General features: G+C 49.9%; 6 protein-coding genes across 6 annotated transcripts; 4 read left to right on the top strand and 2 right to left on the bottom strand.

The window, feature by feature from the left end:
* Nucleotides 1-5,658: 5,658 nt before the first annotated feature.
* On the top strand, nt 5,659-6,517 carry HO133_010474 (uncharacterized protein; the record flags this gene model as incomplete). Its single annotated transcript, XM_037301327.1, has 2 exons — nt 5,659-5,937; nt 6,209-6,517. The coding sequence occupies 2 exons, from the start codon at nt 5,659-5,661 to the stop codon at nt 6,515-6,517; spliced, it is 588 nt and encodes a 195-aa protein (XP_037154144.1).
* Nucleotides 6,518-7,901: 1,384 nt separating this feature from the next.
* HO133_010473 (uncharacterized protein) lies at nt 7,902-11,053 on the bottom strand (the record flags this gene model as incomplete). The annotated part of the gene is made up of 3 exons (XM_037301326.1): nt 7,902-9,037; nt 9,130-9,244; nt 9,329-11,053. The coding sequence occupies 3 exons, from the start codon at nt 11,051-11,053 to the stop codon at nt 7,902-7,904; spliced, it is 2,976 nt and encodes a 991-aa protein (XP_037154143.1).
* Nucleotides 11,054-11,472: 419 nt separating this feature from the next.
* HO133_010472 (uncharacterized protein) lies at nt 11,473-12,648 on the top strand (the record flags this gene model as incomplete). The annotated part of the gene is made up of 1 exon (XM_037301325.1): nt 11,473-12,648. The coding sequence occupies one exon, from the start codon at nt 11,473-11,475 to the stop codon at nt 12,646-12,648; it is 1,176 nt and encodes a 391-aa protein (XP_037154142.1).
* A 1,086-nt stretch (nt 12,649-13,734) lies between these two features.
* HO133_010471 (uncharacterized protein) lies at nt 13,735-16,620 on the top strand (the record flags this gene model as incomplete). The annotated part of the gene is made up of 10 exons (XM_037301324.1): nt 13,735-13,930; nt 14,119-14,258; nt 14,336-14,364; nt 14,424-14,908; nt 14,970-15,018; nt 15,167-15,230; nt 15,349-15,445; nt 15,498-15,621; nt 15,690-15,875; nt 15,936-16,620. The coding sequence occupies 10 exons, from the start codon at nt 13,735-13,737 to the stop codon at nt 16,618-16,620; spliced, it is 2,055 nt and encodes a 684-aa protein (XP_037154141.1).
* A 661-nt stretch (nt 16,621-17,281) lies between these two features.
* Nucleotides 17,282-19,085, top strand: HO133_010470 (uncharacterized protein; the record flags this gene model as incomplete). Its single annotated transcript, XM_037301323.1, has 2 exons — nt 17,282-17,548; nt 17,598-19,085. 2 exons carry the CDS (start codon nt 17,282-17,284, stop codon nt 19,083-19,085), a joined length of 1,755 nt encoding a protein of 584 aa, XP_037154140.1.
* A 1,827-nt stretch (nt 19,086-20,912) lies between these two features.
* Nucleotides 20,913-24,340, bottom strand: HO133_010469 (uncharacterized protein; the record flags this gene model as incomplete). Its single annotated transcript, XM_037301322.1, has 4 exons — nt 20,913-23,117; nt 23,164-23,230; nt 23,289-23,805; nt 23,863-24,340. 4 exons carry the CDS (start codon nt 24,338-24,340, stop codon nt 20,913-20,915), a joined length of 3,267 nt encoding a protein of 1,088 aa, XP_037154139.1.
* Between the last annotated feature and the right edge of the window lie 2,464 nt (nt 24,341-26,804).

Below are 26,804 nucleotides of genomic sequence, written 5' to 3'. Positions count from 1 at the left end.
ATTAAGAAAGTTTAATATTATATAAGACTTAAATTTATTTTCTTAAAATAATCTTATTATATATAAGAACTATTATATATTTTAGAAGAATAAATTAGAGAGTTATATTAAAAGTTTATATTATTTCTTTACTTTCTCTATTTTCTTTATAGAGATTTTTTCGAAAAGTAATATTAACTATTTACTCTATTATCTCTATCTTTTTAATAATTAAATAAAGATAGAGTATTAATTTTAATAGTTTATAGTTATTAGTTATAATATAATTAAGAGCTATAGCTATATAGCTATAGATAATATAATTATAGATAATATAGTTATTAATAATAGTTATATAGCTATAGATAATAGTTATATAGTTATAGCTATAATATACTAGAGTAATTAGTTCACTTAACGTATATATGAAATCAATACGCCTGAAAGGCTGAGATATAACCCTCGAAGTAATTCGATTTACTATGGGCCACAAGCCGAAATCGAATAACTCGAAGGGACGAATCTCCAGTGATTTGGCAAGCGACTTTTTACATTTATATCAGGCCCATGCCCACTTGCATGAAGTTCTTTCCTTATGTTCTACCTATCTATGTATGCGATCTATTTACATAGCATTCATATATAGCCCTAGCCCTAATTATATTGGGCATAGCCTATCACATTGCCAACAAGTAGCGTGAGCAGAAAGCTCCGGAATCCTTGGCGCTGAAAACAACTCAACTCACCTCCGTCTGCCGTTCGTGATATTGCGAATATAACATACAGAATCGAATATTCTCCGTGATTTCTTCGCATGTTTCGAAGCTGCAACATGAGACTTCAGTTGGAAACATTCGTGACCTTCTGATCCTGGGATTTTCTGTATTCAAAGCTCCCAATATCAATCGACCCCTCCGATTACGACCAGAATCCCACTCATCCCTTCTCTTCTCCGGCCCATCTCTTTCCCCACTCTCTCCATCAATCCCTGCGTCCCTACCTCCCTTGCCCTCAAAGACGACTGCACGTCAACATCCACCTTCGGCAAACCCAGTCCCACCACCTCCTAACCCCTCTTGGTCTCCTCCTGCGTCCGCAAGATATCCTCCGTTGACCTTCTCAAGCCTGTCGCCGACAGTTTTTCCTTCGCTTTTTTTGATTATGCCTTAACAATTCTTCAACCTCCGCCACACCAGACCCCGGGGTAAGGAATACCTGCGGCCCCGTCTGGCTTTGTGTTTCGACTAGCGATCATAATTCTTGTTCGGATCATGGTTGCATTCCGTGGGGATAAGCGTAGAGGGAATGATCGCATGGGCGGCATGGGAGCCATCTTACGACGGACCGGTACACCTTTAACCCGTTATAGATGTCCCCCAGCTTTGGGGCATTGATGAGATTTGTGATCTCGCTGAATCGCGTCAAGATGAGGAAGACGGGTAAAGACTCAAATGTCCGCAAGTTGGCGGATAGCATACATATAAAACCATGGCCCGGGCTCCAAAAATCGACACTGCTCCCACTTATGAAGATGGAGATCACGCGCTTATATTCGCCGAAGGGGCCCAGCCAACGGCGATCACCCTGTCCATGACCTACAGCAACATAATACAAAGTAGTGTGCACCTTCCCATACCTCCATTGTCAAGCAACATACCAACCCTATCCGCTATACATATATTCGTTCATACACCCCCTTGCAACACACCCACACTCACCACAGCCATGGCATTCACAAGACTCCACCACTTCTTGCGTAGCGTTGATCGCCTTCACCTTCACCTTCGCCTTCGCCTTCGTCTCTTTAAACGCCACGACGCCTCGCGGATGTCCTACTCCAGAAGCTTCGCGAGTTCTACCTGAAGAACAAGGCCCGCAAGGGCAGTATCAAGTAAGAGCGCAAGTCCCTAGGAAGCGGTGGATCGCTGACGGCCCAGAAAGTCTCGGCTTGACGGCAGCCTACCGTCCGAACCCGGCCTTCAACTCTCCCCAGGCCCCAACGACACCCACAAACTATTCTCGAGGCGGCGCTCATAAGGCCACTGAACAGAAAGGGCGTGGATGACTGTACACTCTCTGGCCCTGGAAGTTGAAACAAGCCTCTTCGTTGACTCAGACGATGTTCTTAGGAGGTGGGTTTGGAAAAGGGTGAGGCGCGTGTTGGTGATGATGATGATGATGGTAAGCCAACCATTCCATCTAATGAGACGAGTGTTTACTAACCTGCGCTCGTAGTTGCTACTACCATCGACGAAGAGGAACAAGTCCGGAAGGATTGACGGCTTGCTACCATGAATTAGTAGCATCAGAATCTAAAGGTTCGAGAGACACCGATCTAGTACAATAAGATATGTCCATGATTCCAAAGAAAATACTCAATTTTGAAATTCCACTACGTCATGTTCCCGATTCGTGCAAGGGATAACGTTGTCAGCGCATTGCTCTTGAGAATAGGTTGTGGTCGTCCTGTAAACAGCACATTATATCAGTAGGCTTCTTTGTGCAACATGTCTGTTTGACTTGTCCCAGCATCTCACAGGTTAACTAAAGCACAGCAACGCTGGCGCAAATGTACCTCTCGATACTGTGGGAGACCTTACACTATTGTTCAATCTCTTGCTGCCCATCACCCCATTCCTTTCCTCCTTGCCAAGTGTACAGTCAGACCCTCACCCACGTGAAGATCTCAGCCGCCATGTCCACCAGAATTCTGGAACACGCAGTTCAAATACTGAGAATTGAAGACCATCCACACCAGGCGGGATACTGTCCAGCATACTGCTCGAGTCTCCATGCGCCGAGTCTCGAAACTCATCAACGCAGAAGCGACAGCGGTGCTCTACAAAGAGAAAACCTACCGCATGTACATTGGCTATCCCAGACCCAGATGCGCGTGTCCTGCGACCTGATCCAGAACTACCAACTTCCTGTCGACCTCCGGAATTCTATTGGCAATTTTGGCCGTCGTGAATTTCTCTGCACTCCATGGGTTTTCAGGCCCATCAAGATTTTCGGCGACCCTACTACTTGCCGAAAATCTATGGTCATAAACCTAGACCCCAATGTACGCCAGTCATCTCCCAAATCGAGACAAGATTTGGTGTTGCTTTTCGAACAGCCTTGTTGCTTGGTAGGATTCCAGACCGTCATGATCAAGTTCCTCGACGTCAGCCATGATGGGAGAGTGAGGATGAATTGGAGAAATTTCCATACAAACGACCGGAGACATGCTGGACCCGATACTAGGGCTGGCAGTCTGCTCCCGTGAAGAAGAGGGCGAGTGTCTGGAGTACAAACCATGGGACTTCGTCTCTCGTCACTGTCGGCTGTATCCGGTATGCTGGGCATATAGTGGTAGATCGCCACGCGGCTTCGAACAGACACGGTTCACGTAGCGAAATGATAAGCGCTTGGACATGTTGGCAGGAAAGATGGCCGCTTCAGAGGACTTGAAGGAGGAAGAAGGTTCAGACAACGAAGCCTCGGAGATGGTTGAATCAGAGGAATACTTTGAGTAGGGGATTTCCGATGATGAGGATGCAGCAGATGGAAGTGAACACGAAGGAATGGCGGAGGACTGTCTGGAGATTTGGAAACGTTGGAAGGAACGAATGTGTTCTTCGGCAATTCTAACATGCGATGCAGAAGATCCACAGAAATAGCATCTTACGCCGTCGCCGACCACCAAGACAATGCATCTTCACGGTTTGCATATTTCGCCTTTTTCCCGTGCTCTAGAGCATGCGGGGTTACCTAGACGGAGACCGAACGTATACTAAACATACCTTCCAGGGCTGATCCATGAATGCGAAAGCAATGGTAGCACTAGCCTTGTCTTTCCATTCTCATTGAGGGTGATGCTGCTAGGTATTTGACACTGAAGTACTCAGATGGCTCCTCGTCCAAGCCAGCCCAGAAAGGAGATCTGTTTCAAGGGTAAGGCAACCGTGTCGTGCCTCACATTCTTTTATCCTCTGTAAAACCAGAATCTGCCGGCAACCGAAGAGGCTCACTGCCTGCTCCAAAGCGTGTGAACGAAAGCTGAGCATCTTTCCTTCGCAATCCCCTTTCTCCACAATCATATTCAAACCTATTCGATCGAGACCGCTTTTCCCTCACAACATCGCTCTCCTCCAACTTCTATCCCGAGACCCAAAAATACCTCGACATCTTCTCTTCGTCCCGGAGAGCGCTTCGCCAATTCCCCACTATGGCTCCTATCCTCCGCCCTGAAGCACACCAAACACTCGAAACCCTCATACGGAGGGACTGGCCTCAATGGAAGCAAGCATGTAATGTATTGAGGGCAGCCGAAGCCGCCAAGGAGCATGTCGATCCCTGCATTTATCGAGCCGATCTCTCGGGTGGGGAGAAATGTCCATGTCATCAGTTGCGCACATATACCTTCAACGGATGGACTGCGGAGCGCACATCTAGCTACAAGGGAGGTTGAGAACTACTTGAGATTGCTCGTGGACGCTGACTGGTTCTCACAGGAAGCCATGGGATATGAGGGCACGAATGAGGAATTGAAGGAGGCCATCGCCCAGGCTCACCGAGAAGTAAGCCAGACATCCAGGTTTTGGGTATTATTACAGGTGGCATGACGGGTAACAACAAGATACAGATCTACCAGACGCTAGAAGCCGAGGATGTTGCGAACGCTGCGAGTACTCAAATGCCAGGTCGAGCACCATGATTACTCGGTGGAAATCGCGGAATTAGGCAAGGTTGGCATTTAGTACCCAGCTTCATACATACCTAGCGTCTCGACCGCGGACCATCGAAACGGGAACCTGCTGGAGGGATTTGAGTGAGGAGCTGCGATTTTCCAGCCGGTATCGTACTGAAAGCAGAACGACACTTGGAAAGCCGGCTCAGAGAATAGCTCCGCCGTGAAAGCCTCTTAGATACCTCAGCGTCTTAGAATTCGCTGTAAGCGCTGAAATTGCATACTGGAGACCGAAAAAGGGCTCGGTAATGCCGTCATGAGCTCATACTCCTTGTCAGAGCATATGATCACCTTTAAGATGCGACTGCGAGCTGTGTCTCGCGTCTATCTCTACCAAGTGTTTGCCTTTAATGCCTGCACGATGCAGAAGAAGTCCACACCAAGGTCTGCACCTAGAGGCGCCCTGTTCTCGTTTGATCGGGATCAGTCTGGAACCAGTGGCTGTTGAACAACGAGATGGTTAGGTCTCGTATATATGCTGGTGGCGGAAGGATGCTCTGTCGGTTAGAATGACTTAGTAAAATTGTACCATACGCGCAGATGCAGCACCCCGTCTAAGGTGGCTTTGTTCTTTTGCAATCCGACTCACCCGGAACGACCATCCAGAGCCTACTTAAGAAACGAACTCTTCCCTCCAACAGTCCAATCACAAACAGCCCAGCGGATCACCATCCCATTCTTCTCAGCTGGCAAAAGAGATCGTCAACCCGGACCAAGCTTCTTCTTTACTCTCGAGTTCTTACGTCTAGACCCTAGGCCCGTACCCACGCACACATTTCTCTAGACAGACAGATTCTACACCCCTGATTCGCAACATCTATTCAAGATGTCCAGCACCGTGACTCTGACTTGGGCAATCCCAGGGGACGCCCATCTGCCGGGCGCCAGACTGGAAGCCTATGTGGAGAGCAAAGCAACAGTCTCCACCCTGAGACTCTGCCAACAGAATGGGAGTCCCTCCGAAACGCCTCTGGCCAAACTCCCCACCTGAAATTGTGGAAGAGATCGTGGGACATGTTCAGCTTCTGCTCGTTAAGACGTTGCTTGAGAAGCGATTTCGAGAGTGGTTACAGGTCACCAATTGCCTGGACGGCTGGTGCCATGCGTCGGTTTTTGAAAATGACCACTATGAAAACTACCAAAAAGATCTTAACCATCATCTCGAGGAAATCAATTCGCAGACACAGCAGTCGATGGAGGGAAAGGGATTCGCCAAGGGTCGCAAGGTTCGAACATGATCCTACTGATCGCAGCCGACTTGCTGATAACGTGAGATGTTCGCGCAAGACTTCGGTCTTGAGATTGACTTCGACATCATCCCCCGAGTGGGACCAAGGGTGCATGCCCTATAGGACAGTCGTTCTTGGATACATTAACCCTTCCATTGCTCCATTCGAACATCAAGAAGTCTAAAGGGCCAGAGGTAGCGTCGGTAAATGTTTCGGAAGCAGCTTTCTGTACCGTGAGAGAAAGCACTGAAAATGAGCGCTGTGGCAGTATTTAGCCTCAGAATTCCTCGAACCATCACTCCTGACACCACCCACCACCGACCAGAAAGCTCTATTTCAAATAGCAATGAAGGCTTTGCATCTCAAGCCGATGTCTCGAGAAGACGGAGTTCGCGAAGCTGGGCTCTTATATCCTCCAAGCTTTACCACAGAAGAGCAAGGCTCCTATGCATGCACCAACGTCGACTATCTCGCACAATTTGACACCGCAGTTGACCTTCACGCCCACTATGTCACAGTCCATGGCAACATTCTCGCAGACTCTCAAGAAGGCTCAAAAAACTCTGATGGTAAATAAGGGATTCTCAACATTCAACACTTGAGCATGATATTCGCAGGATCAACAACTGCAGACTCGAAAATCGATGAATGGCCAAAAGCAATGATCCTATAAACTAGATTGCTGGCTGCAGGTCGGTACTACGATAACAATGATGATGAAGACTGAAGAATTGAATGGAGAGGCGGATGCAACAGATTCCAGGGTGAAAGCCTTCAGGGTTTTCGCATGGGCGGTAGAGGTCTTTCGCACAGAATTTCACAGCGTGGAAGAGTGACCGGCTCTGCAGAGTCACCTGTTTTAAAAGACATTATTCAGTACCGTTGCCCGAACATAACTATCTAGTATGACTTGACCCCACCACCTAATGTAACCGAAAAGACCCAAACCAACCTCATATCCCCCTTACAAATCCGTCACATGTTCGTCTCAGTTCGAGTGTTAAGGACAAGAGACCAAGAGTTTGCGCCAGCCATACTCTCATCGGAACATCGGCCTGCATTCCCAAAGCCAGGTGCTGTGAGCACGCGCTGTCCTTAACCCTTTTGTCCAGAAAGCAGAAAGATACCGGCAATTCTGGCGCAGCGATGGGGAACGGAAAGTCGGAGAAGCCACGTTTGACGTGGCCTATCTTGAGAGGTATAATTTCATGAAAGTTCTTCGTCCCTAGGAGGTATCGGGTCCACATCGCCTCCATCAGTACTACGTCCTGTTCCTCAGCGAGCGCTACCAGCTTTTGATACTGCTCGCGTTTCACAGTGACGGACTTCTCGAGAAGAAAGACATTACGCTTGTTGTGAAGAGATGTTCGTATATAAAGGTAGTGGAGCGGGCGCGGCGTAGATACGTAGACGATGTCAAATCTAACTTTTGCCAGCATTTCTGGGAATGAAGAAAAGATCTTGATTTTGTTTGCCTTTGGAACGTTGTGGTCTTTGAGCCATGATGTTGCTCGATCTTGGGATCCAGTCGCAGAGAATGTAACCAATTCATGGCGAATTGGGTCTGTGTCCTCGCGCGGTAGTAGCAGATCAGCTACAGAAGTCTCCGCTATGGCTCATAGCCTGAAGAAGGCCTAGCTGTAGGTGAATATCTCGCCCAGTGTTCCAAAGCCTGTGAGGTAAAAAGGTTCGCGAGGATGCAGTCGTGGGTAATATGTCAGCAAGACGTTGTGTCCAGCATGAAGCTCTCTTGCTTCAACGTCATACAACAGAGAGGGGGGGGGGGGGTTCTTTGCGTCTTCCGAGGCTTCGCGAACCAATCAGAGCGCGGGGACTGAGAGAGAGAGCGTTATTTCTCCGTTCACCCAAAGACAGCCTTCTCCCTTCTCTCTAATGCACTCGAGCTCTCATTCTAGCTAGGACTCAGGTGAGTTTATTGCAAAACTTTCCACGCCAGCTTGTCAACCGCTTGCTCGTGATAAATCATCATTTCTGCTGTCACTATTGCCGAGGTTCGAGCTCCGCGAAAGAGTCGGAGTTGGTCTATTTGGCAGAACTGTGCTTGTTCGACGTGTTCCAGGCGTCTGCTTTTGCTCGATAAAGTCAGCGTGCCATGCGGAAGGTACATCTCTCTGAGAGGCTATATCCAAATCGGTCAAGAAGCTGTTGACCTCTTTGTTAAGTTTTTTCCTTCTCATCCTTGCAGCGGTATCGTCCTCCGTTTCGACAGCATCAGACTTCAAGAGTATCTGTGCCAGAATTGTCTCGCTGATCTTTCTGTACTCAAAGTCTCTCTTTCTGGGGTCAGCAGGTGTATTGGAGATGAACTCAAGTCCTTGAGGGACGAGCTCAGTACGGAACTTATGAGAAAGGAAATCAATATCCTCAATCGGCGTCCTTTTGACAACACACAGCACCTCGCTTCTCATTTTCAACCCTTCTTCATGGCAGGTCCTGGCATCGGTTTTGAGGGTCTTGCCCTGGTAGACCAACGTGACTCTGCTGGCGTCTTCAACGTCAAACTCTGTCGCTGCTTGTTGCCGAAGGTGCCCAACTAGTGTCAGTCCCTCCGCGAGCGAAAAAGCAGGAAACTTCAATTTGTACAATGAGCCTTTGTGCCTCACGACTATGATGTCGGGTTCGTCATTGCCTGGTTCGTCTTCTGAATCCATCTCAAACTTGCTTTGATAGCTTGTAGACTGTGGTTCGAACGGATCAGGCGTTTGCAAAGTCGGATCTGCTTGAGTGAATTCGTCAGACTTCCTATAGGATTTTCGATAATGAGGTTTAGGACCACGTTCAGCTTGCCGCTTCGCGCGCCATGCCCGTCTTGAGGTTTCTGCCCTAAACTTCGGGTTTGAGTCCAGGAGCTCGGGTGGCTCTCCCACTGGCACCGTCCTGTAATCGTCGACGTTCTTGGCATTTTCACGGGGGACTTCTGGTCCCCCGCTCTTCAAATCGGAATCTCCGCTGGCTCGGCGCTCTTCTTGGCCCTCTGGTGGTATGAACTCTCTGTCAACCTGGGTAGCGATCTCTTCAAGCCTGCGGCTCGACAGAAGACGATCGATTGCCCTCTGCGACGTTTTCATAGATCGCCCTATGCGTGATCAAATTAGCCTTGGCAACATGGGCACACAACAATCCTAAGCGTACTGTCCCCAACGACAAGCGATAAAGGATATTTCATACCTTTTGGTAAAGATATCTTGGTCCACTTCGGCCGGACTTCCGCATCTTTTATGACTTTGACAAGTGTTTCGGTATCGATTGAGGAATTCTTAAGAACCTCCGCAAGGAGAAAACGCTGTAAGCACAAGGTGGTTAGCAGTGCAATTCTGATAAGTACATTGGCACTTGGAAGCGCAGCTATATCCATTAGGGGCCTCACTTCCTCATCCTTGTCCAGAACTTCTTCATCGAGAACCTCATCTGAATCGTCGGATTCCCAGCCCATCGCGTCATCGTTCAAGGCGAAGTTGGGCCGAGCCGATCGTTCCTCTGTGTGCGCGGTCATAACATCCTGAAAGGTTGGCAATCTGACTGTATTAGCACGCATGACTCGACAAATGTCTTGTCCAATCTCCACCGCAGGAATAACATATTCCTCGCGAAGTCCAGTACTTCCAGCTATAATCATGCCATACACATCTCCTGTTGTAGCATCTACGACCCAAGATCCAGAATCGCCAGAAGAAAGGCTTTCCCCAAGTTCGACAGACCAGACACGCCGGTATCTGTTATCTCGCGGAAACTTGATAGCGCAATCCGAGCCGGTGCCAATTCCAGGCACGGCACCTCTCCGCGTTGCCACCAAGATCTTACCAAGTGGGGGCGTAGACTTGATGTTTCTGAACAGGAGATGCTCGGGCATTCCAGCGCTTCGTAGTTCTGGATGTAAGTAGACTCCATTGATTGCGTATTTGCCCCAATCACCAAGCTCACACAGTGCCCAGTCGAGTCCCTTGGCACTGGACAGTCGGGATTTGGCTGTGATGTGAAGAGAATTCCAAGCCTTGGTGTAATATGTCTGGTCTTCAACGATCCTGCTTCTCCGTTTCCGCTGTAGTCGGCGCTCATGATGGGGTTCCTGGGGTGGATCCAGCCCATCATTCTCACCACCATCATCACTAGAGTCCTCGTTGGCCCAATCGCTATCGTAAAGTGGAAGTTCTGTTGTGCTTCCAGAGAGGCTTCGTTGGCCGAAGCCCTCATCTTCTTCAGTGAATGCATGTGCGGTCGTGAGGCCAAAGCAAACATCATCGACCATGATAAAGCCACCCAAGGTTGTGGGCCTACCCGAGTCTGGAACGATGATCTCTTCCGCACCAAATCGAAGAGGTACGTGCTCCTCATCTGAGGTGTCCATGTCATGCTGCACCGGCATTGTCTCCTCCAGAAGCGTCATTGCCTTCAAGCTCTGCTCCAGCTGTTTTCCCTCCTCGACTGTCTTCTCATGCGTTTCCTTCTTTTGGTCCTGCTCCTTCTCCCCCATTCTCGCCTGATATTGTGTGCCATGCTCATGGTGGTCCTCAGAGCCGAGTCGGCGGACACGTATGGGATAACCGTGATCATCACGTCTGATGTCGCCATTTTCGTCGAGAGTGTAGTCCTCTCCACTTAGAAAAGAAACTCTCCGATCCATCCGAAGTCTCAAATCACAGAAAGGTATCGCTTTTAGCGCAAATTTCGCAGCCTTTAGGACTCCATGCTGAGATACAACTCGGTAAGTCCTCTTCAAGACCGTAGACTGGTTACAGGATATCACGACTGTAGGCTGCGCGCATGTTTTGTCGTGTCCTAGCATCCAACAATGACGCAGCGTTGCAGTACCCCGAATACTGCGGCCTTTGTATATCTCTCCTTCATTCTCACGCAGTACCTCTCCCACTCGATCCCTCAGATCCTGATGCCATCTTTGTAAAGCCAACCCAACCAAGACCCATCGCTGCCGACCACCAAGGTCGCTCAATTGATCGCCGAAAGAGTTCTCGAATGCGGGATCCGTGCGCTCGCCAGCAGCGAGTGGTGCCTTGTTCTTGAGAGCGAGGATCTTTTCACGAAATCCTGGTTTCTGGTATTCACTGGAAGTTATGGATGCGAGATCGGAGGCCATGTCCAACTTAAGAAATTGTCTCGAAAGACCCGTTGGATGGAGACATGGGTGCGCAAAGACGAGTTCGTGGGGTTGTTCGTAGCGGTCTGGGCATGATGGTCTGGAGTACTCATAACTGGACGGCCACAGCCTCAAAGCAAATGGCAGAGGAAGCCCTTCTCATGCTTTCTGGGTAGGATCCTTGTAGTAGCTGTTAGCCTTGCTCCGCCTTGTCCCTGGAAGAGTGAGCACTGAACACAGAAAGTGTGGGGATTTCCACCGGCGGCTGGCTGAAGGAAGGGACGATCTGCCGCCGAGCCCCCACGCCCCCTTACGGAAGCACCCCGGCTTACGAGTCGCTCGAAGTTCGAACTTCGACGCATGTCAGAGGAACGTCGATTATAGATTTGGATCAGCTCTGTTTAACGGAGACAGCAGATATGTCATTCATCTCGGCGCCAAGCCCTGAGCCAGACCTCCATAAGTTGCTTTTGTCCGAAGATCCAGACGATGCCTTGGACAAGAGACTTGAAGACCATATTACAATGTCTCTGTGGTCTACCCAACAACATCACAATTCTGCGGCCTACTTTCTGTATTTCAGGGAAGAATGTGAGGCGTGGAGACTTAGTGGCAGCGCCGTTGCCATCCAGACGTACCAAGATTTCTTGGATCTAGTCGAACATTTGAAGCGAACTCGCAATGAAAAGCGCTCTGCCGCTGCTGTCCTTGATTTCTTTCCTCCTGTACGGGCAGCCGATGATGAGAAAACGCCAACGCCATCTCTTACAGAGGAATGTACTTCTGGGCAGCTACACTGGTCGTTGAGACATCGCTCCCCGCGTTGTGATCTAGTCTCTGCTACAAATTCCATCTTCTTGACTGTACGTCTCTGGCTAATGCTGAATGTGGGGTCTTCGGCCAACCTCACTCTCTTCCCCGGAAGATCGAGCCCTGAATGGATGGAAGACCAAAGTCTTGACAATTTTATTGATTCGTGCTTTCCTGTTTCTGAATGGGGTCCTAGGCTGTCACAATGGCCATTCTCCCTAAACGCCTACAACCTGGAACGTGTCGGAGGATTCGAGCTCGTCTGGACTGACCATCTGGCTGACCACCTCTACCTGAACGAAGATCTTGGTACTATCAGCATCTACCACCATGTCCATGTCCTACGTGGTCTTCTCCAGGCTAAGTCACCCAATCAAGCGCTTCCAGATCGGCTGCTCACAGAGACCCTCCAAACGCTCGCTCTCATCATCCCTCGGGCGAATCGAGACTGCAAAACTTGGTTCGAAAAGGTGCACAACAAATACGCAAAATACGCGGAGAACATCGACCACGGAGCCGGAGACGTTGAGCTGCTGCACTGGGCCCGCTCAACGGAAAAGTACAAGTTCTGGGGCCAACGTTTGATCACGATTAAAATGGCGTATGATGCTTCGGAGCCTAAGAACCTGGGACAGTGGTGGCGTGATAGACGAAGGAGGGTGGAGTGGTACACATTCTGGGTTGCGGTTCTGGTCGTTTTCTTGACCATTGTCTTCGGACTGATTCAATCCATCACTGGTGTTATGCAGGTCTACTACGCGGCTCATTCCGGGCAGTCGCCATAGGCTCTGGCGTTCCATACCCACTAAACCTCTATGAAGGGCGCCTTATATGTTTTATAGTCAGAAACGCGCTACGATACCACTTGTCGAAGCACTTCATATGGGCTTACACCTCATGAATCATACCGACCAAACCCGATTCAAGACTACCTCGGTTTCAGGACTCGATCTCGGAAGTTGAGAGTTTGTTCGGTCGGCGTCACCAAGTATCCCAGACTGCTGCCCGATCATCAAGGGCTAGGACGGGACTCCGAGAGAGCTACAACAGGTAGAAGAGCATGGGAGCGCAAGGTACCAGGACACAGAAAGAGAGAGGCACAATCACTAAATTGCGTGGGAGTTGCGTGAGATGCTGTCGTATGATTGTATGATTTGCGCCTGTACTATCCTTCCATTTGTTCTTTGATAATGCCTAGCATATTACAGGCCCCTAAAAGGAACAATCCTACTAGATCTCTTCATGCCATCTCTGTACATTGGCATTCGCTAGATGAGTTGCCGACCACCATAGTGTCGGCGTCACTACATATCAAATGGATTCCTTGGATACCGAGTTACTTATGCACACTCAATAAGACAGTCATTAGCGGCGTGTTATTCAAGTCAGCGGGTCTAAAAATAGAAGGTCCTGCAATATGACCACGGAGCCCCAAAAAGGCAGGTTATTCAGCCAGCATTGCAGCTGTGCTGCACTAGCTTGTATGTATGTGTCCTCTTAAAGTAGGTCTAACAGACCTAGAAAGCGCGGCTAAAGCGGCAATGACCTCTACTCGTACTCTACTACGCGCAACCAATGATAGCGAGTCTTGGAGCGGATAAAGGTATTTCCGTCCCAGGCCATCATCCACTTTTTTTCAAATGGAAACGTGTTCACAGCATTTACGTGTTCTTAAAGAGCACACCACCACGAAATTTTACAACTTCAGACAACGACACTCTACCGCATGCACACTCCTTATACTTTTCGCTCATTGCGCTCCCCATCTCATACAACGGTAGCATCCTTCTCTCCTACCTGAGACGGCTGCACTTCAGTGCCCAACGATACCCTTCCTCTTACGATCCTAAGACCAGATAACATCTCACACTATGGCTCGCTACTCGAGGGCAAACCGCTCGGGCCCATCATGGTCTCCTGTCCTCATCCTCCTCTGCCTCTTGATCTGTCCACTTGCACTACTAGGTCACGCCAACGCACAAGGAGATGACCAAGAACCACTAGGGTCTGAGAGCTCGAGGCAGGATCTTGGCGATGTCATAGGCATAGATTTGGGGACCACATACTGTAAGCAGCTGCCCCAGCTCTCCTGTTCCTGTCCCTGGTGTGAGTCGGAAGCCACGCTGCGGGAGCACGTAAAAATGTCCCGCAACTGACTTGCGACTCAAATTTTGATCTTGAAAAGGAAATCGCTGACAAGAGAACTTACAGCGTATGCATTCCGCGATCACTCGTACAACCCCCCGCTAACGAAGCCAGCTGTGTTGGTGTCATGTTGAACGGCAAGGTGGAGATACTTGTCAACGACCAAGGCAACCGCATAACACCGAGTTATGTGGCCTTCAACGACGAGGAACGTCTAGTCGGAGACGCAGCTAAGAACCAGTACGCCGCAGTACGTATCTTCGGAGCCCATTATTTCCTGAAAGGTCGTGCTCCGTAATCAATACTGACCGTGAAACTTCATTACAGAACCCAGTTAGGACCATATACGACTCTAAGTAAGCGAATCGACGCTGGCTTCCTTGTCGATAGAACCTTCAGCTGACAGCTTCGGCAGGCGACTGATCGGACGCAAATTCGTGGACAAAGACGTACAAAGTGACATCAAGCACTTCCCCTTCCGAGTCACAAACCAGAATGACAAACCTGCCATCACCGTTGAGGTTCAAGGAAAAGACAGGTCGTTCTCCCCCGAAGAAGTCTCCGCAATGGTACTCGGAAAGATGAAGGAAATCGCGGAGAGCTACCTCGGAAAAAAGGTGGTCAACGCTGTTGTCACCGTTCCAGCATACTTCAACGACAATCAGAGACAGGCTACAAAGGATGCCGGCACCATCGCCGGCTTGAACGTCGTTCGAGTCGTGAACGAGCCAACCGCCGCCGCTATCGCATACGGTCTTGACCGCACTGGTGACGAACGTCAAATCATTGTCTACGATCTTGGAGGAGGGACCTTTGATGTCTCTCTCTTGACCATTGACAATGGCGTGTTCGAAGTCCAAGCAACAGCTGGAGACACCCATCTCGGAGGGGAAGATTTCGGTAAGTAGCTACCAGCTAGGCCTGCGCCAATGGCGAAGATAACATGCTCACCCTCGTGCAGACCAGAGAATCATCAACTACTTCACCAAGAGATACAACAAGGACAAGAAGTACGTGGATCCTGAGTCCATCCTTGCCTTTTCGTAACCCAAAAATCGGAGCCTCGAGATAGATATTGGGAGTCTTTACTCTATGTATCTTTTTCGGGGCTCAACTCCAGTCTTGATCGAGCAATGCTGACTCCGAACTCTTTGACAGCGTGGACATCACCAAAGATCTGAAGACGATGGGAAAGCTAAAGCGCGAAGTGGAGAAAGCCAAGGTACGCATTCTCCAGCCTTCAGAATCTCCAAGCCATCCTTGGGAATGTCGACTCTGCACATATCTGAGGATCTAAAAATCTTGAACGAGAGGCATGCTGACTTGGTGACCTCTGTTAGCGTACTCTTTCTAGTCAAATGTCCACCAGATTGGAGATCGAGAGCTTCTTCAAGGGAGAGGACTTTTCAGAAACTTTGACGAGGGCTAAATTCGAGGGTTCGTTACGATTCGGCCCGTTAATTATGCAGTACTAACTCGGAGACCTCAGAATTGAACATGGACCTCTTCAAGAAGACCCTGAAGCCCGTCGAACAAGTCCTGAAGGACGCAAAGGTCAAGAAGAACGAGATCAACGATATCGTTCTTGTCGGAGGGTCTACTCGTATTCCTAAGTACGTTTTTACGGAGTCCAACTCTCATCCTTGTTACTGTGGGTAGGCAATACTGACTTTGCAAAAAGGGTCCAGGCTATGTTGGAGGAATTCTTCGGAAAGCCACTCAGCAAAGGCATAAACCCAGATGAGGCTGTAGCTTTCGGCGCCGCTGTTCAGGGCGGTGTTCTCTCCGGAGCCGAGGGTACGACTGAGATCATCCTCATGGACGTGAACCCATTGACTCTCGGTATTGAAACGACCGGTGGTGTCATGTGAGCGACAAAACTAGCAGTCCCATCTCAATAAGGCAATGCTGACTCCCGCTTCTTTAGGACAAAGTTGATTCCACGAGGCACCTCCATTCCGACACGCAAGTCTCAGATCTTCTCCACGGCGGCCGACAACCAGCCTGTTGTCTTGATCCAAGTTTTCGAGGGCGAACGTTCCATGACAAAAGATAACAACCTTCTCGGCAAATTCGACCTCACAGGCATTCCACCAGCCCCTCGTGGCGTTCCTCAGATCGAGGTTTCCTTCGAGCTTGACGCCAACGGAATCTTAAAGGTGTCTGCCGGCGACAAGGGCACAGGTAAATCCGAGAGTATCACTATCACAAACGACAAAGGCCGCCTCTCGCAAGAAGAGATTGATCGCATGATCGCTGAGGCCCAAGAATTTGCTGAAGAAGATAAGGCTACCTCGGAACGCATTCAAGCGCGCAACGGTCTTGAGAACTACGTGTTCAGCCTCAAGAACCAGGCCAACGACGACGAGGGTCTTGGTGGCAAAATCGACGAGGACGACAAGGAGACTCTTTTGGAAGCCGTCAAGGAGACCGCAGATTGGTTAGAGTCGAACGCCCAAGACGCCACGACTGAAGACTTTGAGGAGCAGAAGGAGAAGCTCAGCAATGTGGCATACCCTATCACAAGCAAATTGTACGCCGGCATGGGCGGTGACATGCCCCCTATGGGTGGTGAAGATGAGGATGAAGATGCCGGGCACGATGAGCTATAGGCGCCAGAATTCCCCAACTGCTGTCGTTCATCACAAAGAATCGAATATCGACAGGTACCAGCTGTATGTACAATGCGCGAGGGCGAATACTTCTTGCTTTGCGATTTCAGATGTGTGCACAGGTGTACAAAAATGATAGAATTGATATCCACCAATCCCACAATCGCATTGCCTCTGGTGTAATGACTTTCGCATTCACTCAGCTTTCTATTATATCCGTAAAGATGACTGGTAGTAAGTTGCAGGTCCTATAGCTTGTTACATGTAGGTAGTTAGTCGTGGATAACAGACCGGGTCCCAAGGCGGAACTTAGGGTTAGGGTTACCACCAGCTAGAATACTGGAGTTAAAGAACGCGAATTCTCCAAAAGTTCGTCTTCAGTAGTAGAGTACTCGTATCCTACCTAGGTACTCTGGAATTTCCTCTTGACATACCTCTTGAATCCTGGCACACCATGGCATGACTTCTCTAGAGCTACCTTCGTCTCGAGCCTCGCATTCGCCAAGTCAATCGCCGGAGCAGCCTTATCTGGGTCCTCATCACATGGAGGATTGACTTGAGCACGAGACATTGAAATCCGAACCAGCGACAGCGTCATCGCTTACACGACCAGCAGAGTCTGTCCTCACTCATAACGTCTCTGGTTCCATCTTCCTCCAACATGGCCTTCAACTTCAACTGGTCGCCTTTGACAGCCGATGCCTCTTTCTACACGAGGGCACAAGAGCTTCTCACGACTGCTTTGAACAAGTCCCCGAAGCCCCCCATCATCGTCGACGACATCCTAGTCAATGAGCTCAACCTGGGCTCCGTGCCTCCAGATCTTGAGATCCTCGAAATTGGAGACCTGGCGGAGGATCGATTTCGGGGCATCTTTAAGATGTGCTACACTGGAGATGCATATCTTACACTGAAAACCAGAGTCCAGGTACGTAACAGAGATAAGCGATCTCTTGAGCGCTGCTGATTGTCGCTAGGCAAATCCTCTGAATACCTATCTATCTACAAAACCTTCCTTCACCTCCCCACAACCTCTCGCTGCCTCCTCTGGCCTCACGATCCCTCTACAAATTACACTATCCGAAATCAAGCTATCCGCATTCATCATACTGGTGTTCTCAAGGCAGAAAGGTCTCACGCTCGTCTTTCGGAATGACCCGCTGGAGTCGCTCAAGGTGTCCTCTACCTTCGACGCAATACCCTTTGTCAGAGACTATCTGCAAAAAGAGATTGAAGGCCAGTTGCGGACGCTTCTCATGGATGAGGTTCCTGTGATAATCCATCGTCTTTCTTTACGACTCTGGGTCCCAGAATATCGAGAACGAGAAGACGAGGAGCTAGCGCGGAATCTCCAAGACTCCACAACCGCAGAGAAGCCAATGGATCCATTAGCAAGTCCTCCTCAAGATCCAGTGGACAGTTGTGGGAATATTTTGGATGCATCGCAGATAGCTTCTCTATCTCTGGATTCAGGCCCCGAAATGCACGCTCTCTTCTCACAAAAGAATCTTCTGCGCCTGAGTGCTTTGACGGATTCGCACAGGACTTTGTCACTTTTCACACCTGGCATTAGGGACGTTGTCTTCAGGGCTTGGGCGGGGCCTACGGAAAGAGGAGAAATGCATGGAAGCAGTGGACGAGCGACACCTATGACGCCGGTCATGGCACGCAGCCAATCCTACACGGGCAATGCTAGTACAACATACGTGTTTTCGGAAGCCGGTGACACTGGGCATCATCCGTCCAGACCGGGATTGTCGTCCTTTGGATCGGCTGCTTCAGGCTTAGGTCTCGGATCAAACAAGCACGGAAAGCCCCACGGAGGGCGGAAGCGAAAGCATCGGGTCGTCAATTTAAGGAAGAAAGCAACGGATGGAGACGATGTGGAGAGTGTGAGCGGCGAGAGTACCACAGCGTCTGGGACCATGTCTTCAGCACCGTCAGAATCTGGCGCTCGTCCTGTCACACCAGAGCGATGTGACGGGGAGCTTGTCACTCCTCCTAGGACGCCAGAAAACACAGCGGCACAAAAAGAGCCAGGCGATGGCACGCCTCTACGGTTCAGGAATTTCACGCCTCGTCAGCCTCAACGAGCTGAGGTTTCAGAAAACACACCCAGGCAACCCCAATACAAGGTGCCCTCGCCACATTCGCTAACACAGTCTGGTTCTCGAACCGCCAAGCGGCCTTCGTTACGACCGCCAGATTCTTTACAAACTACTCGATACCCTGTCGAGAAAGGACCAAAGCCAGAAGCTTCGTCATCCTCAACGGCAACTCTCCAACAATTATCTCCTTCACCCATCGATGAGTCTTCTTCAGGTGGTATGGTGCCACAGCCCTGGTTGACCAAGATGGCGGGTGAGATTGCTCGCAAAGTGCAGGATCAGAAGGCGGCGAACAGTGGATTTTGGGATCGAAATGACGAGGCACAGGAGGAGCCGCCGCCTGCTTACAGATCTTAGGCTAGGCGTGTTCTACGAGGCATGATGAATGGGCATTTGGATGACCATGAGGAGCGCTGATCATGGCAATGAGCGTTGGCGTTGGATACCCTCTCTGCTTATTCATGTACGGTTAGGAGCTGATGGAATAGTCTTTGGCTGAGAGACAGCTAGACAGCAGTCAAAACGTCGGAAAGATCGTTGGCAATAGATGTCCCCCTTTGGTTCCCAGCCCGACCTCTTTCGAGCACGTCTCGTGCACTGATGAAGCCTTGTTCTCGACTTCCATACGTACTCTTGCCGTTGGACCCGGAACGCCCCTGGCCGTGATTTGCCGGAGATCATGAACCCTCGGCCGTACGCACACATTGATCTATCCATCTATCGACCGGGAGCGCATACTCCAGATGGAACTCTAGAGCCTTTCGTTGGGCCCGATCCGAGCAAGAGGCCCTGAAAGGTTCAGGGACTAGTGCGGCCAACTGGGCAAAAGGACCGCCAACTGACCACAGACCGCCAACCCCATGGACGCAAGGCCCCGTACCCAGTACAAGTCCGGCGATCATCTTCGCATCATTCCCACATACAATGCACCGATCATTTTCAGTAGAAGCTCCCAGACGAGGGTTGTTAGGGGATAGATCACCGACATCTGCGGAAACGACCGGCCGCTCCGGCACCGGCACGTCCCAAAAAACCCACACAGCGAGCTGCTCCCACCCCATCTTCACATTATTAAAGACCAACACCTTCTCACCCGGCACGTCCTCCCTCACATCCCCATCATGCGCACGATGGATCCCCGGTTCAGTCCAAGCGTATCCGTCCCGGAAAGACGCATGTTTTCATCGTTCAGTGATTGATTGATTGGTTATGGAAGAGGATCTCTCTCATTGTACCGAAGAAAGGGGGAGGGCGTCGGATACGTCAGCCCCGCGTACCGTCTCGTTCGTCGTCTGCACGCCCATGGTGCCGGCAAAGGAAGGAACTGCCACTAGACAAACGGCTATCGCTGTCGCTGTCACGAACGAAGAGGATAAACTCTGGCGTCTCGGTGGAAGCGTCGTGAGATCTTGGTAGCGAGAGGTCGCGGCCGGGTGAGTCGACCGTGGCGCGCATGGCGAGGTGGGATGCTGTGGGCGCGGAATGTGGAGGCAATGATGGCGCTTGGGATTGGGATTTTAGCAGGTCGGCGAAGAATAGACTCTTGTGCGGATGGATGGTCGAAGAGTTCCTGTTCGACGATAATGAGCATCAATTAATTTGCTCGTTATTGTTGTTTGTTACAATTGGGCGAACTGGATTGAATGAATGGATGAACGAACGAAACCTGCCGCCATGTGATGGATGGCATGGATCAAAGCCTATGATTTCCAATGCGGCTTTCAGCGACGTGGTCCCAGATCTCGGTGGGCCTGCACCGATGACTTGGAGTGCAGCGTCGGCCTCGGCTTTGATGCGTGCTCTGTTGCGCTGAGGCAGGTCCTAGTGGAAAGCTTTTTGATCCGACGGTGTGCCATGTCTGACGTCCCTGTGGCTGCTGGGTTGAAAGGCTGGAGGATGAACGTTCCCTTTGCCTGCGGACAAGTTTTCCCTCTGCAATCCCAACCGAGCACCGCCGCACCGAGCACACTTGGAGTATAGTTCCCGTTCAAATGCTTGCGAGAAGTGATGACGACTGTAGGCTTGACGGTCTTCACGTTTGTCGGTACGCATTGGCCAGAATGGCGACGGAGCCAGGCCGAAGGCAGTGAATCTGTGTATACGAGATGTAGTATACCATAGAATCTAAAGATACTGTCCACCTTCTGTTTTCGTCCAGCCGGGTGAAGTCAAAAAGTCCGAGACTCATGACGCAAAAGCCCACCCAGGAAAGCTTTTGCTCCATCTGTATGTAATCGCAGTTATGGCAACGACCAGTGATACGCGGAGACCCTGGGTTAAGCCCCAGCTTCGACGTCTCGCAAATGCTCGCGCAGCGCAGACGCCTCTGGATGATCGATAGAGACCAGGAATGGCCTCCCGCCATCGACCTTGACTCCACAGACTCCATGCGTAGAAGCGCATGACCCTGAGTGTCATTTCATCCTCATCTCCCATCACTTTCTTCCTCTGCTCAACTGCTTCCAAGAAGATAGGGTCCGACTCTCGCCAGCGCCTTTGTCCGTTTAGGATCCTTGCGAGCCGCACCCGCGCAACCATCGTTTCCGGGTGGTCCGCACCGAGCACAGCATCAATATGTTCCAAAACATGTAGGATGATCTTCTCCGCTTCCTGGAATCGAAGCTGTTTGAGGTAGGTTTCTGCTAGGCCGGATTCCGAGAGTAGTTGATCTGGATGTTTTCCCCCTCGCACCCTTCTCCCAAGAAATACTGCCCGCAAATACAACCGTTCGGCTTCTCTTGGACGTGACTGACATAAAAGATTCCAAGCCAAACGTTCAATCGATATAAGGCTGCTCGGATGCTCCTCCCCCAAACAGTCCTTTCTTCTCTCGATCAGCTTCATGAGCAAGGCCTCCTCCTCTTTTAGACGTCCTTGCATCCCATAAAGAGTAGCCAAGTTCTGGATTGCATCTAGAGAGCGTGAGGAACTCTCACCGAATATTTTGTTCTGGCCTTTTATCACGTCCAGAAATCCTGTCTCTGCCTCTCGCAAGAGCCCTTGCCTGGCATGCACAGTAGCGAGATTATCGATACTAGTCAATGTTTGCGGATGCCCGGGACCGAGGAGTTCTTTCCTCCGTTCTAAAACTTGCATCGTTATCTTCTTGACCTCCGGCCAACACTCCTGCTTCGCTAACGTTACGGAGAGCTGGCTCATCGCGAACAGGGTGACCGGGTGATCTGGCCCAAGGCTACCTTTATAGAAGTCAATGACCTGGCGTCTTAAAGCTTCGCTGGCGTTGTAATGACCCTGGCTTAGATAAACGCCAGCCAAAACTTCCATGCTATCATAAGTGCGAAAGTCTTCTTTACCGAGAACTTCTTGTTGTGCTTCATGAACCTTTGTAATGAGGGTTTCTGCCTTGTCCAGACGGCCTTGCTCTACATAGACATCAGCTAAGAAGGCTTTGGTCGAAAGCGTATCGCGATGATTTTCGCCAAGGACCCAGGTATAAATGTCCGAGATATGGATGTAGATCCTCTCTGCTTCCGACAACTGTCCTAGGTGGCTGTACGTTGATGCTAGACGAGTAGTCAAAACGAGCGTGGTTGGATGGCTTTCTCCCAACATTTCCATTCTCGTCTGTGTCAAACGTAGGAAGATCCATTTTGCCTCTTGCCAACGTCCCTGTCCTGCATAGTTGACACCCAAATGAAATAACAGTTGGGCCGTTTCCGGAATCCTATCGTTCAGACATGCCATGATATCGATGAGAACAGCCGGCTCCTCTGAGTCAGATGTTTCCAGCTGCAGTGGAGGTTTGCGTGGTCCCTCGTGGTTCCTCCATCGCCCAACTTCGAGTGTTCTCCATGCACTGGTCGAAGCAGCGAGCACTGACAGTTGAAGAGAACCCGGCTCATCTCTCAGATCTTGTAGCAGCCCAACTCGCAAAGATTCTGCTTCCTTGTACTTCCCTGCGGCTTCCATCCTAGACGCTTGGTTGAGCTTTAGTTCGAGAACGGAGCAGTTGTGTTTGCCGAATGCGAGTTCCATATCCCGTATCTCTCTCTTGCAGTCCGCCATAGCTATGGTCAGCTCATCGTCTTTGGGCCTGATGATAGGACTCGCTTCCGATAACAGACCGCTGTATGCAAGGGATTGAAAATCGCCATTGCGGTAATTTCCTCTGTTCATTGTTCCCTTCGCCAGTTCCACTTCCTCATCGAGGTCTTGGGCACAACGTTGAGCTCGCTTCACCCAAATCTGAGACAACTCGTCGTTTGACGGTGTTCCGAACCCCGTCTTGTAGCAGAATGCAAGCTGAAAAGCTGCATTGAGGCGATGTTTCTCGAAAAGACCGCCTTGGGCTTGGTCATGAATGCACTCAAAGATGTGACTTCGCACACGAGGATGTGCTCTCATCAAGGAGTAAAAGGTTTTGGCAATCTACAAACGCTTAGCGAAGGAAAAATTTGTCTTGAAGGACACGTACTTCGACCTTGATACTAGAATGATCAATTTCCATCTGGTCCGTATCCAATGTTGCCGGACCGGGCTGCCTGTTGAATATCAGAGGGATTCCCAAGCAGCAAACTTCGTCAGTCACCAAGACCATACCAGCCAGGACCCAAAAGCGACGCCAAGTCCTCGAACTTCATAGTCCTCTTAGCAGGGTCACGTGCAAGAGCTGACAAGAAAAACCGTTCTAGGTTTTCCCTCTGCTTGGCAGGCAAGCTTGCCACTGATCTGACAAGACCGCCAGCAAAATCTCCTAGAGTACCTTCGTGCTTCATGCTGTCTAGCAACTTCGGATCATGAAACGTGCATAACTGAGTCTTCCTTATTGCTGTGGGAACGTAATCGCTATCCAATGGCCTGTCGAAGAAAAGAACCCAGAGACATAGCATACCGAACGAATATACGTCCAATTTTCTGGCTCCCAAGACTGTAAAGCCACGGTGGTGATATTCGGGAGGATCCCACGGCCGTGATCTAGGCGGCTTGATCAACACATCTTCCATTTTCTTTATTGCCCATCCCGCGTAGCCGAAATCTGCTAACTTCGCATGCAACTCGCCAATGCCATCCTTGTGGATAAGCACATTTTCGGGTTTGATGTCACCATGACTCATATCTACTCAGTGAGCGAGAGTCCTTCCCGCTCGACCAGAGCTAAGGAACTTAGACTTACAATTCGAATGCATGGCTATTATTGCGCTTGCTACATCAGTGCAGAGTTCAAGTCTTTCACGCATGGTCGTCGATCTCCCCTGTTCCGAGCACATGAAAGATCTCAAGTCCCCCAATTGAGCCTTCTCTAGGATTAATACTGGCCAGACCTTGTGACTTTGTTGAGGAATATCCCAACCAATTCCCTCCAACTTCACGATGTTCTGGTGGTGTCGGATCAGAGGATGACTCAGGATCGAGATTTCCGAGACCAAGGCATTGAAGCCTTTCTCTTCGTCCGTATCCGCAAATTTCATTCTTTTGAATACAAAATCCATTCGTTTGCTGTAATTCGCCTGCCATATCTCCGATGTACCACCTATCCCTAACTGGCCCCGACCTTGCTGCCATGTCAGAGATACGATGTCGATTTCGTAGTATTGAGCTACTGCAAGGAAAGAGATTAAGTCGTTGCGAGAGTTCATCGCGGGCAGTTCCATTGCTGACTGGTGCAGCGAGTCTCCCATACCAACTGAACGTGTTGAAGGCCACCCATGACCAACCTCTTCTGACGTTCGCTCGCTTTCCAACATTTGGCGAGCTATAGGTTCGGTGTGAGTCCAAAGCCCATCAAAGCCAGAAATTTGAGCGACCAGGGACCAGAGCGAGTAAGGATTTTGAGTGAGTAGAGATTTGCTGACTTCAAAGGATTCTTGCCGAAGACTCCCACGCCAAGATCTCGGATAACGCCCCACCTAAAGGGCCTTGACAATGCGCTTAGATCTGCCTCGAAATTGCGCCTAAAGGTCCCTAAAGCTCAATTCATGCGCTCCCAGGAAGATCGTTCTAGGGCCCGCTACCATAGGGCCGCCTTCCGGGAGTAGGAGTAGGGATAAACGCAATCAATTTCTAGGTACAATGTTTGGTAGTTTTTGACAGATCCGGCCGTCAGCTAGTACAGCGATTGAGGGAAAAGAAAAGCATATAAAGAAGGTGATTGTGAATGGAATCATGGAATGAGGATCGAGAAGAACGAAAAGTACTCGGCGAATGAGCTGCCGATCCCGTATGAGATCAGGATGCAGTACGGGCGCAGCCTGAGGCTATCGGTGGGACCTGCCGAGAGTCTTGGTTGATCCGGGGGTGATTAACCTATGGAGAGGCCGATGCTGTGAGTATGTCAGCAATAACTCCTGTGAACAGGCTGTTGGAGAGAATTAGGCTCAGAAACCAAGGACATCCATAAGAAGTTCCGGAATTAGGAGTTAGCTGTCCTATGACCGTCCACTGTGCATATATCTCGACTGTTGCACCCTCGAGATGGACGAGTCTTTCTCATGCTAACCAAGCTTTCTCTTTACCTGTATGCGTGAAAATCTAAGATAGGTTATTTGCTCCCCAACATCAATAATGGCAACTTCAGAAAACAATGACATCAAAGTTAGAAATGACCGACGAGACCCGATCTCTCGGTATAGTAAAGACATTGAGGAAGATATGACACCCGTGCGGAAGCTCTTGGAGGAGTACTATACAGTAAGATCCCTCCGGAGCAGGTGATTGCTCACATTCACGCCGTGGTACCTTTGCCCGCAATGTTTCTTACTTTCTCTCCCTTGCCTCTCACCCTCCCCTCCGAGTCTTCTACCCTGCTCCGTCTTCTCCCTCTACTCATTATGATCATTCACGCTTTGCTCCTCCTCGCCCCTCATCAACGCGACCAAGCCTGAAAAATCCACCCATACCCCTGCGTCGGCGGCTTCCGCTTCCGCTTCGGCTTCCTCGACCTCTCAATCTCCCTCAATCCCCTCTACCCGACCGTGCTCGCTCGCCTCAGAGCCTCTTCCACCCCCCAGCGCCTCCTCGACCTCGGCTGCTGTTTCGGCCAAGACATCCGCCGCCTCGTGGCCAACGGCACCTGCGGCGAGAACCTCTACGGCGCCGATCTACACTGTTACAAAGTTCTAAAAATTTCTGATAACGTATTATTACATTATTGAATGGATTTCTCTAGTCAAAAGACCACTAGTTAGAGTCGATTATATTATAATCTATTAAGAAACAATTTAACCCTCCTATAAAAGTCTTTAATCGTATGATCAGTATCACAAATCTCTGAAAGTAGAAAGTATCTCGATATGTTTCTATATACTTGCTGCAAACACTCGCTAAATCCGAAGACGAAGTAGAAAGAAGTATCGCTTGTTTCGGCTGAACACGCTGTACTCGTGAAGTCTTTACAGTCGATCTATTGCTTATGTTGACCTCAGAAATAATAAACATTAGGAAAAACTACGGACACCAGTCTTACATCTATGGCTTATTAATCCGGGGGGGTTGCTTGGCTGCTGATATCGGTGTGCCGAATGGGGGCAACTTAGGCGAGGACGTCCGGTGGACTTCATCATCTTCTCTTCATTTGTAAGGCTACTCGAAAAAAGCAGTTGGTCTTACATTATGTAGTCATGCAAGTCATGCATATATACTTGATGCACTGCCATCGGCATGCGCTCCGCTGACTGGTCCTCCCCACCAACAAACCATCGCGACTTGAATACCAATATTGACCAATGCAAGCCACAAGCCGACGCGGTCTCCTATTCGTGATGGATTTAGGAAGGCAGATCCTCAACCGTGGGGATAATCGTCAACCATACAGGTAACTCACGTGGATCCTCTCGCGAATCAAAAAGGTGCCGAAAGCTATGCATGTCAGACGGCCGAGCCTTGGCAGACTGTTGAAGACGCCCATCTCGTATTAGATGACGTTGACCGTGGGATCTGCTACTGAGACCGAGCGGGGCACATGACAGTTTGGATCGTAAAGGAGGGGAAGTAGTGGCGGACTTGCATCTAGTTATGACTGTTATACATATATATAGAGGGTACATTCATCCCACCTGATCCTCTTTTCTGCTCATCCACCTTGCACTCCTTGCACAGACTCCAGCCTTTCAATAAAGA

This window comes from Letharia lupina, assembly GCF_014066315.1.
Source record: "Letharia lupina isolate WasteWater1 chromosome Unknown contig_8, whole genome shotgun sequence".
NCBI classification, from domain to species: Eukaryota; Fungi; Ascomycota; class Lecanoromycetes; order Lecanorales; family Parmeliaceae; genus Letharia; species Letharia lupina.
Note: the sequence above shows the minus strand (reverse complement) of the source record. Positions and strands in the feature narration are given on the sequence as shown.